At 27.8% G+C, this 12635-nt stretch overlaps 1 protein-coding gene across 1 annotated transcript in view; it reads left to right on the top strand.

Moving 5' to 3' along the window:
* Positions 1 to 12635, top strand: part of LOC129981512 (PHD finger protein 21A-like) — a 56929-nt gene that overhangs the window by 29614 nt on the left and 14680 nt on the right. Inside the window, exons 6-8 of the mRNA XM_056092370.1 lie at positions 572 to 775; positions 2842 to 3028; positions 11206 to 11423. Coding sequence (XP_055948345.1) covers positions 572 to 775; positions 2842 to 3028; positions 11206 to 11423 — 609 coding nt within the window. The remainder of the gene's footprint in view (positions 1 to 571; positions 776 to 2841; positions 3029 to 11205; positions 11424 to 12635) is intronic.

Below are 12635 nucleotides of genomic sequence, written 5' to 3'. Positions count from 1 at the left end.
ATGGAAAAGAAAGAAATTAAGCATTAAATTGAAACTGTTCCATTATTATTGTGATAGTTGATGCTCATGCCATTGTACATGTCCCAAAAATTCTTTGACCAATCATAACCCAGAAAATTATCAAAAAAAAAAATCTCAACTTAACATGTAAAAGATAAATGCTATGTTTATGGAAAGTGAGAATAAATTACATACTGTTAATTATCTCATTTTAAGTTCTAAAACTAAAAAAAGTGTAAAGCGAAAACTTTTCTGATTTATTAAATTTATTTTTATCATCTTTTTTTAATATTACTGGCACAATTAATTATTATACCTAACTCTGAGAAAATTTTTAATTGAATACAAGTAAAAAAATGACGACAATACACTTTTCTGTGAAAAAGTTGCTAATAATAATATTTTAAATCTTTTAAGAAGTGATAATTTCACATTATGTATTTTCATAAAGTGATTTTTGCTATCCTTAAAATTATTTTTAAGGGCTTGACATCTTGTATTTCTTAATCATACCATATAAATTTGAATTTAAAAAAAATAATCTAATTTTTTATTGTATTGTATCATTCAGACTTGCCAAAAAAGCCAAGTTCTCAACAGTTGCATACCAGTAGCTATTGCAAGCATGCCAACTACTTCTACTCCTCCCAGTAACTTTATTGAACCTATTGTAACATCATCATCTTTCGCTGAAAGTCCTCCATCCAGCAGTACAGAGAAACTGAGCCAGTCACCACCTGTAGTTGAGAAGATTACTAATAAAATAGATCAAAAAGTAATATTCATTTTCTATATATTTCATATTCTCATGCATAGATGAGCTGTCCATTTCTTTCATTTGTAAATTTTTATTCCATTTTTATTTTTATTTTTTTATATGATGTATGCAACTAGAAAATCTTGTAATCGCTAAAAAAATTCAACTCTTAAGACTTTTATGCTGTTTTCACTTCCCTTATATGAAAAAAACATTTTTGAAAATGTGTCTCCTCTGTTAGTCTGCAAACATGCTGATTCAGAAATATAACAACCTGGAGACATGGTATTTGGCTGTGATTTTGTTATTAACACCTATAATGTGTATCAAATTTTTGAAACCATATTCAATTTTCTTTATTGTTCAGTGAAGCATTAAAATGCTCTGTATATATTATAATAATTGTGTCCTTTATCTGCCACCTTCTTCACAGGCCCATTTACTTAAAATATTGAATGTGTTAGTAAATTGCTTGAAATCTTTTTTTTTGGGGGGGGGGGTAGAATAACAATATTAAATATAATTAGCTTGGAGATGAAAATCACATTATTGTAAGCACTGTGTTAATTAGGGTTTAAACTTTTCTTCTGTTGATCTCCTTTTAGACAAAAAGTTTTTTAAATCCAAGTTTCATTCTTCAAAATTAAATCCTTTGCAATCGGAAAGATAATTCGATGTGTAGTTATTCTCCTTAATACCTACCTAGTTTAGTGCTCCTAAATTAAAAAATATATATTTGTTTCAAGTTGAATTCCCCTGAAAAAGTACTCTACATCTTCTTACAATGTATACATATTTAACAATAAAAAATTTTTTAAATGCATAAATAAAGTGTCAAAATGATGCCCCATGTTGAATGGTGAGTAAGAGACACCATCTGAGTGCAAAGGTTTAATATATTAGTTCAACTTAAGATTATTCTTTTTGATTTTTCTCAGTTATAATGTGAAATATTTTATATCTCTTCAGTTATAATGTGTAATATTTTATATTTCTTCAGTTATAATGTTTAAATGCAAATATATTTTACAGCAAGTTTATACAATTTGGCATGGGTTATGTTGATGGAATATGGTATGATTTCAATTAAGCATGTTCAAAACAATTTTCCACTAATGTTTATTATTTTTTTAAAAAAATGTATACATGAATTACTTTTTTGTAAAAAACTAATGTGTAGCAATCCAGTATGCTTTCCTGGAATGTTTTGCATTGAAACAAACATCTTCCATATCTCTTGTAAATATTAGAAGACAGACACAATTAAATGGGTTCAAAATTATGATCTTTTTCATTCATGTCTTATTTTTGAATGTAACAAGTTTAATTCATTATACAGTAGACTCCCGATTATCCGCGCCTGCCACACAAAGTTTTTTTTTCTTTTTTACTGATTTTTTTTAAAAGGTGCCATTTTACAGTTATGCTTTTGTAATTACATAATACATTACAGTATTAAAACAGTACATATGCATTAATTTTTCTATGTATCCTTGACGCCTCTCGTAAATACTAAGCACTTTTCTGTTTTCATTAACAAAATGCATTTTAGGTTAGTTTTGAGTGATATACTAAAATATTAAGCGTTAGTTAAACATTTCCTGACTGTTTATTTTACGTTTTATTGTACATAAAACGATTTTTCAAAGTTGGAATGACTGTTTTCTTTTTTGCTATACCCATTTTTAGCTTTTTTCGGATTATCCGCGGCGGCCGCGCCACCCAATTCCGAGGATAATCGGGAGTGTACTGTATTAGAATTTTCATACTCTGAATTTATAAGATACTAGTAAAGTATTACAATTTTTAATTGATTAGTACTTAAAAATTTGGTGGAGGTAATTCCTCAATCATTTTCAAAAGTTTTCTGATTTTAATAGTTTCCTCACTAAGTTTGCAGCATTCTTATAGATGGAAAACATAATCTTATATTTGCAAATTTAGTTTCAAAAAATATTTTACATTTTTGGTATGCTTGTTTGAAGACAGTAAATTATTGGTAAAAGTAGGATGCATAAAATTAAAAACAAACATCTTAATTATAACATAAATTCTTACAGATTGAATTCAATTTTGTTTTGTAGAAAAAAGATTTTTTATCTGCTCTGGGCTTAGTGAGCAAAGATACACTTTCTGACATCAAGAATAAAAGGCTTGAGCGCAAACGCAGATCCACTGCCAACCCTCAGTTTTCAAATGCAGCCTTGGAGGAGAAATGGCGTAATGCTGCTGCAGCACAGGCATCCGCACCACCCCAAAAGAGACCAAGAGGTAGCCACTCTATCAGTTGTTGTTAAAAATTTCTTTTCTACTATTATCTTAAATAATGTGTTCATTTTTAACTTTTTTTAAGTGTGTATAGCAGCTGAAAATAATATATAATTCATTATATCTTTACATTGGTTAGGTGTGAAGCTGGAATGCTCTTTGAAATAAATGGAGAATTATTGTTTGTATGGCTTTTGTAAGAAAGATTCAAAACATATTAAAAGGTAGATTCCTAAATAGATGGAAAATTTTGCCAAAATGTTCTCCTATAGGCTAACAAAATATTCTTAATTTCATTTAGCACTGTTCCATACATTAAGGATGTTTTATTTATGTATCTGACTGATTGTAACATGTGTAATCTAGTGTTTGATGAAATATTTAATGAAGTTTTGTAAGTATATTGATTTTTACTTTCAGTTTTTAAATAGGGGGAGGGGAACTGAAAGATTGAAACTAGATATGTAACTTCATATTTAATGTACCCATTCTGTAGGCTTTTGTTTTTTGCAACTAGTTATTAAAAAATGTAAGTAGTTTTAAGCTTGTGTTATTATCATTTCATTTATGCATGGTAAATCTATACCCACATGGGATATTGAACGTCCATTGTGTATTATTTGCATAAAGATTTGCTAATCAAAAGGGAGGGCTATACTTAAAACTTACAGAAAATGGGAAATCGACCAAAGATGTTTGCAGAGCCAGGTGACCTGTGTACTTCTTTTACTGGACATGTTTTTGAAATGGGAAAAGACTTATTAAAAACTCAAGTTTCCTACTCAAAAATCTAGATAATATTAATTTATTGCTAACCATAGCAAAGATACCACTCTAGCTTTCATTTTTTTTTATCTTGTCATTAATCAAAATCATTTAATTATTTTTAATATTCTACAAGAGGGACTGGCCACTTAACTCATTTTTGGCTCAAAATTTAAAGCAGATGTTCTCTGGCTATTTAAAGCCTTTTAATCAATAAATGGGGATATTATTAAAGGAAAAATAAAGCTAAATAGCATTTTAATTTTTTGGAATAAGAGTTACATACTAGTATTAGAAAACTTAATACAGGATTATTTAAGGACAGAATTTTAAATAAGAACTTAATAATTTTTAAAAAAAAGCTAAGAGATTTGAAACATGAATGTCAGGACTTTCATTTGTTTAGATCTTACGAAAATGATGAATTAAAACTTGATATAATATGATGAAAACCATTCTTTCTGTTTTCTGTAAAATATTGGAAAGGAAAATCTGATTCTATATTAATGGAATTTTATAAATGATATAGGGTGCAATGCGGTAGAAGTTGAAATATTGACGAGTCAATTTTATAAATTTTTATCAAAATATTTAAAGAGTTGAAAGTGTTTTCAGAAATTATGGGAAGTAATTAAGATTCTGATATTATACCTTGATCAAGCTTTCATTGAAAGGTAATATTGTTTATTTAAAAAATTTTGTAAGCCTGAAACATATGTTGCTGAATGTTTTAGTTTAATTTAAAAAAATATAGTGGTGTAGAGAATTTTCAATTTAGGAAAAAAAATTCACACTTTTAAGTATGCTGGAAACTTGGACAAGCAAATATTATGAACTCAAAATGATGGAATGAATTTTTAAAAAAATTGAAGAAAAGGAATTGCATTGCCAATGAATTAAATTTGTAGAAATCAAAAGTAATGGAAATTGAAGAAATGGTTTCTTCACTGAACGTGTCTGTGAATTAAAGATGCAAAAAGAATTTGTGATCTTCAGTGCATAGCAGAATCAAATAGATTTAAGAATTAGAATTTAAAGATCAATTTAAGCTTAAGCTTTAAAATTTTACAGAACAGGGTTTGCAGCTTATTTGTTTAAATGTAAATAAACATTCATTGATTTGTATCTGTCTTTTACATCCTCTCTTGATTCTGCTCAAAAGTAATATTAGAAATTCTTGAAGGATTAACAAATTTTTCATGAACTTTTTCAATTAAAATCTGAACTTGTGAAATGAGCATTCAGTATCAGCTTGTGTGAACATTGCTTCTAGTGGTAGCTGTATGATAGGCTAATGATCCTATCATACAGCTACCACTGGCCCATCCGCTTGTAAGTTTTGGTTCACTGCAAGATATGTATTATAGATTCATTAGTGTTTTTCATTTAAGCATTTAGAAATAATAAGTAAGAAATTATTGGTATATTTGAAAGTTAAGGAAATATTTAGTTTGCCTATTATTTACATTTTTAAGTTTAAAATATGTAATTTTATGAATATTGAGCTTTTTTAAAAAATGTTCTTGAATGTAGGAATTTTAGTTTTATTTCACTTTCGACTGCAAATTCACTCCAGATTCATTTTGCAAGACAGTTGTTCTTTTTCTTTGAGATTTTCGAATTACAGCTAATGAGCATGCACGAGACTCCTACACAATTGCACAAAAGAATAATAGAATACATTTCTCTGGCATGATTAGCAACATTCAATATACGGAAGCAGTGTGGTGGTATTTAGTCTCTCATACTTGAGTTTAATGAATGGTTTATTTATTTTTTGTGAAACTGTAAGCTTATTCAAAGTAGCTTAGATAATATTTTTAAATCAGTGAACTGCTCAAAATCCTTATGTAATACAAATTGGACAGATAAAAATAAAAAAAAAACAATCCTGCATTTGATGAATGGGTTCGAGAAGTTCCAAAAAATCTATTTGTTGTGGGCTCACTTTGTAATAAGATAATAAGCTTAAGTAATAAAAGTAATGGAAAAACAGGCACCTACCAGTCATGCCAAAACAGGAAAACATCCAAGACTGTATACCAGCTCAAAAGAATCTTCATTGATGCTAAGTATCTAAAAGAAATGGCACTCAAATCCAAAAACGTCAGATTTAATGTCCGAAAATAAACCGATTTCGAATTGTTTAGTTCAAGAACAATAATTTAAAGCTAAATTTTTATGAGCATTAAAATTTGTTGCATCACATTCTTCCTTTAATTCATTCAATGGTATATTGGAAATATTTTCACATATGTTCACTGAAAGTGAAATAGCTGTAAAAAAAAAGGTACATTAGGCCATACAGAAATGCTGTATTTTATTTGTTATGGATTAGGTCCATTAGTTCAATGGAACTGATGGCTGAATAATTTGCAGAAATTGGCACCCAAATACTTGGAATTGGCAAAAATGAATAAATAATAATAAAAAAAAGTGATCTTGCTTTCCAATGTTTTTGATAAGTAATCATTTAGTGATTTGTATCATTATGACAAAAATATTTTGGGTTTTATTTAACCCAAGTCCTTAAGTTTGTATGATTTACAATTAAAGAGTGTGAGAGATAATATTTCCCCTCCTTTTAATATATAAATTTTGTCTTGCTAAATTCTAGATAATGAATAAAAATATTTTTTTTCTGTATGTAAATATAAACCTTCTTTTAATATGCCATTATTTCGAATAATGTTAAATTGTTGCTTCCTTTCTTTGCTTTTTCTACTACTTAAAACCATATTCCATTATAACTAGTACTTGAAAGTTATTCGCCCATTTTCTCGTATCTTGAATATATGTACAGGGAATTTTTTTCTCACAATTTGAGTGGGAACCCTGTTGAATATTCAAAGAAATATAAACATTTTATAATGAATAATTTTTGACTGATATCCACTAGTCCATATTTTTTATATGATTTTGAAACTAGATATATGGAAAAATTTGTATAAAAATTCTAGTTAAATACTGTTAAGATTCTTCCAAAAGATATTGTCACTGTATTGAACTGATTTTTCTGTTGGTGTTCAAGAGAAGTTATATGATGAGAGATTTTCTACAAATTCATAGTTTTTAAATCATGGCCCTTCAAATAATATGAAACTCCATAAAAATTCAAAATATTCTAATTATTCCCAATATGTTAAATTGTTCCCAATATGCTATAAAGTTAGCATCTATATATTTAAAATAATGAGGAATGCAACCAGTCATCTAGCTTCCACTACTTATCTAATTTCGCCAGTTTTTGTTTCATATGAAAGCTGATGACATGTACTGATATATTATCTTCCATTACCCGCCATTTTCGAGAGAAATGAGAAAAACAAAACTTCACTATATGTTCTTTATTGCAAAATCTTGCAACAAAGTTCAACTGAACTAATTTTAAAGGGTTTCATTTAAAAACCTATAACCCTCATTGTATTCTCTTGCTTTCTGTCAACCTCCTTTTCGGAAAAAAAATGGAAAAATGCCTTTAACTTCACCATACATTCTCTTCAAAGAAATCTTCTGTCAGAGTTTACCTCAATTATTAAAACAATTTCAAAAAAAAAAAATCTTGTAAAAGTTACTTATTCTCAGATATATCATCAGGCACCTGGTTGCTTGCCACCTACTGTTTCCTGATTTTGAGAGAAATCGAAAACACGCTATTTCATGCACATTCCTTTTGGAGAAAAACTGCAACAGAGTTCCCTGCCACATTTATTGTAGCAGTTTAAAAAAATTTTCAAAAGAATGCAAATGACTTTTCAGTTCATCTTCAGTGGTCATTTATCTCCTATTCTTTTCAAAATGGGATGGACATTGCCCTTAGGACAAAAGAAAATGCTATTTTGAGTTATGGCTTTATATTAATGATACAGTGATTTGATTAATTGTTTGCATGGCGATATTAATTGGGATAAAAATTGGCAAAATTTGCTATGTGTGAAGTTGTTGAAATTGGGGGCTATGTCTAAAATTTATTTAACAATATTTATATTCTATAGTATTATTATATAATTTATTCTATTATATATAATTTACAGTATTTTTGTTTCATAATATCATCTATTATTTTGGAGGGGGAGAGGTAGGCGATCTTTGATGACTTATTTAGAAATCATGAGCTTTCAAACGAAATAAAAATTAGCAACTTCAGTACATTGAGGGCTTTTGGCTGGTGAATTTTGTTAAAACTTTTTCCCCACAGAGGAGTAGTGCTTTTGAAATATCTTAAGGAAATGGATGGTCGTTAAAGAAGAGCATCATTATTTTAACATGAAATTAATGTAACCATTGGTAAACTGACAAAGTAACTGAAATTTCTGGTAAAGTGAGAAAACTCTGTTGAGGTTTCTCTTGAATTTAACATCTCCTAATCTCACAGTACATCCCCTAGATGTTCTGTGAGATTGAGATCCAGACATTGAGCAGCCCAGCCTAATTTCCTTGCACAATAAACAATAGGAACATCAAAATAGATGTAAACTACAACACATGATAGTGTTTACCAATTTTCATTTATTAAAATAGTTTGCAATATATATATATATATATATATTATGATAGAAAAAATACTACATTTTGTTCAATTAAAAATTGTTTATTACAAATACTCTTATTTCTTTAATATTCATGGTCTACAAATTTTAATCTAGTACTTCATTGGCATATTGTTATGCATGCTGTAAATTTTATATAATTTAGTAAACTCTTCAAATTAAACAAAAAAACATGCAGAAAAATTTGGAATTTAAAATAATTATATTTTCTCAAGTATGCCAGCTCTTTTTATGAAAATGAATATAATTGTTGAGCACAGTAAAAAAAGTCATTGAGGGAAGGTACAAATAAATATAAGTTTTCTGTGAAATGAGATTAACCCAAGACATTTTTTGGTCAGTTCTTTAAATGCCCCTTTGGCCAAATATTCAAAAAGAATGTGCTAGTACAAGTATCTTCGTTACATAGTCAAAGGGCTGTTATCCATCCTTTTTGATGAAATTCATAAAGAAAGTGTAAATCCAAAAGTGTTCAAGATACTTTTGACCATATAATGTGTACTGGCTGCTTTCAATGCCAGTATCATCATTCACGCATTATATTAATTGTTTTTAAGTTATTCTCTTCAACCAGTTTTGATGAACTACTACTTATAACTGAAAAAGAACATTTTTTTAGCTCGTTTATGAAATAAGCATATCTTATTGTGGTTCATTAGCTATGTTTGGAAAGTAGTGAGATTTATTGACAAAATCTGTTCAGCTATTGAGGCTGGTGGCTCTAAAAAGTTTCTTTTTGCATTCTCTCAAAAATGAAAAGTATTGGATTCATTCATTATACATTCAAGGGTTAGAAGATTCCACTTGACATAAAAATTGGTGTAGTAATTGGTTCTGGAAAAGTGTTTCTTAGTTTTATCCATAGAGAATGTAAAATGAAATAGTGGTTTTGTGATTTCTTTTGAAATATGCAGGATAGAAGCCATTCATTTATCTAGAAATCTTGAGCTTTCATATGAAATAAAAAATGAGTGAAAACAAAATTCATGTGAAATAAAATCATTGATTTTTCTAATGTTTTTTATATACATATATGTGATTATTTAAATGTTATTTTCTTCATTGGCTTCATTGTCATTTTTATATTACTAGCTTTTATGAAAAATGATTGTAGCATTAGTTCTTTTTAAAAAATGGGGCCCCCTTTTAATTTTGTTGTTTATTATCACATCTTCACAAAAATTAACTGAGTTAATTACTCTCTCAAAACCTTTCATTACGGAAATTGAGGTTTTTATGAATTTGTAGTTTTGACATATGATATGTTCATCTTTATCAAATTCTGTATTTGACCAGTAGAAGAGACTTAAAAGGTATACCAGTTTATCTTCTTTAAATGAAAAAGCTTAGTAAAAGTATATTTTGGAAGCATATGGAAAAATTGTGGAGTTTAGAATTGTGAGTTGACTGAAAATTCTTGAATGATATTATATGATATTTATAAGACTTTTTTTTTAGGAAGTGGGGGAGGCAAAGAAAAAATCTTGCTAATATTTATAGGTTGGGGTTTGTCTGTAAATTGCATGATGAGGCGTTCAAAAACCTGTGATTGAAACAAAAACAATTAAGTAAGAATGAGAGTAATAGACGCTCTCTCTATTAAGCAAAGGCTAATGCAATTAAGGGGAGCAAATGCAACCTAATCAAGCCTAGCACGTATTGTGTTATGATTCTTAGAACTAAAGATTTAAAATCACGTTTTTACATAAAAATGTTTGCAAAATGGAAAATACATTATAGTTCTGAGTGAATCATAAAAATTGGTGGTTTTTATGCATTTATTTCATGATTTTGTGGTTTATTTATTTTTGAAAATGAAAAAACAAAATTGAAAAATATCTAATACTTTTCATCATATTGGTGAAAGTTTATAAGATTCATTTAGCATTGGAAGCATCATTTTTCAAAACCAAGGAATTATTGGAATTTTATCGTAACGATAAATCATTTCAGTAAAATAAAAAAAAAAAATAATTGCTGTAATGGCAAAATTTAGGGAAAATAATTTATTTAATTACCACATCAATTAGAACATACACTCCTCGAGCCATTTCCATCAGCATCAATTATGTGAAAATGCATTAAAAAATAGCAGTTATTAACATTATACTCCTTTCTTTTACTTATAGCACAAGACTTTTTTTTTTTAAGTTGTCAAATCTTCAGTTTTTATTGTATGAATTCATTTGAATAGGTGTGTATAATGTTTTTGTTCGAAAATACTTCGTATTCTTCTGTCTAAATACATGCTTTTAAAATTTTAATATATATGTGCATATTTTTGAATATTTTTTGGAACTCTTGAGATTTTAAATCCATGACAAATATTATACAATGTGCTAAGTCAAGAATTATATTCAATAGAATTTTCCGTTGCAATGCTACACTAGTTTCTCCAGAATTGTTTGCTTTTGATATTTAAGAATACTTCTAAATATATACTTCCAATTTTCTACTCAGCATTTATTTCTATTGTTCTGTTTCATATCTTCAGAAGCAATATAAGTAATTAAACAAAGTTTTCAGAATATGGAAAATTCCTTTGCTTTCAAATTTAATATTCAATATAAGATTATAAAAATATATATAAAGTTTCATTCAGATTGTTGGGTAGAAATTTATTTACTATGCTGAAAATTTTTTGTCGAATAAAACTTTAATGTGCATTGACAAAATTTCTTGCATTTTAACTTTTTTTTTATTTTTCTTTATTTTTTACAAATTGTAGTCTTTATGTATTTAATCATATTATGAAATCTTTAATTTTTACTTAATGGGGATTTTTTTTTAAAGGAAGGAAATTAACTTGTTTAAAAAAATATCTTTTGTGCTTGTATATTTATTTTCATCCTATATTTCATCAAGGTCGGCCTCGTTTGGAATCAAAACCCATTGTTCTTCCACCAATATACCCTACCAATGGCACTTCTTTAGTGACGGATAGTAAACCAGCTGAATCAAACTCACCAGCTGAAACTAGTTCAGCTAACTGTAACATTTCTTCTAGTTCTTCACCCGCAAGTGATTCTTCAGCTATAGTGAATGGTATGCACAAGCCAAATTCAAGTACTGAAGATGGAAAGGTATGGATGAGGTCTTTAATGGCATATTATGACTGACTAATAATATTATTGACAGTTTTCAATATTCTCTTCATATACTTTCTCTGAAACTACTCCTGATGTAATACATTCCAAATAACTTCAATGGTCAATCCTAATCAATGATCACCCTAAATTTGAATATATTCTAAACTTTTTTTATCTGATAAGCAATTCACTTTGACTTTTTTACTTATTTTAATTGTCTAAGAACATTATCATGGTTCAGAAATCACCGCAAATCCTCCATTCAAAAGTGTGAAAATTTTTGTAGTTTATTCCCGTCCAATTATTTATTTTCCGGCATATTGTGTTATCTGTTGCCTAATTTTTTTTATTGCTTGTGTTGCAAATCTTCGTTAAAACTTTGCTTTACATTAATATTTGTGAGAAAAATTGGAAGTACTTATAACAAATATTTATAGCAAAAGTAAAATAATGCATATACAAAAGGTTTATATATATCTGATAGTACATCTGTAAACAAACATATTTTGAGTTGTAACACACACAAAAAAAGTTATGTCTGCAGCTTTATTTTTAATTAAAATGAGAAAAATTCTGATGCCAATTTTTTGAAATTTACCTTTTTCCATAAATCGTTGGTAATATTTAAAGAATAATTTAAAATTTAGTTAAACATTGTGGGTGGTATTTTAAATATGTGTTTACAAAATGAATATCATAATATGTGAAGACATTTGTTTCCTTTGACTAATAAAAGCAAATAGTGAAGTTTTGAATTTATTTTTTTAAGTATTAAATCAAATTTTTAGTAATAGTTAACCTCAAAGTGATATACAAGTATTTTTAAAGTTTTTTTTAAAGTATCAATAAGGTAAAAAAAAGAAAGAGGAAAAAAAAAAGAAATCTTGTTAAATAATCTCACTTTCCCATGTTTGGGCTATTTTAAATTTAGATTATTAAACAAATCTTTTATGCAATCAATTTGTTAGCTATACAGTATTACTGCAATGGACCTGTAGTTATCGATTAATAAAAGATTAACTAGTTAATTTCCATATAACTTTCCTTTTGCTTTATAGTACTTGTGAACAGAATTGGGAGACAGTCCTTTTATTGAATTTGATTTCTCTTGAGGATCAAAGTTTCAGATACTTTTGTTTTTATTTATAAAGAGAATTTATTTAAAATACTAATTCAGTTGTGAAACATATATGTTCCTATCTTATT

The sequence above is a fragment of the Argiope bruennichi genome, chromosome 8, assembly GCF_947563725.1.
Source record: "Argiope bruennichi chromosome 8, qqArgBrue1.1, whole genome shotgun sequence".
In the NCBI taxonomy this organism is placed as follows: domain Eukaryota; kingdom Metazoa; phylum Arthropoda; class Arachnida; order Araneae; family Araneidae; genus Argiope; species Argiope bruennichi.
This window is presented reverse-complemented; position numbering and strand designations above follow the sequence as displayed.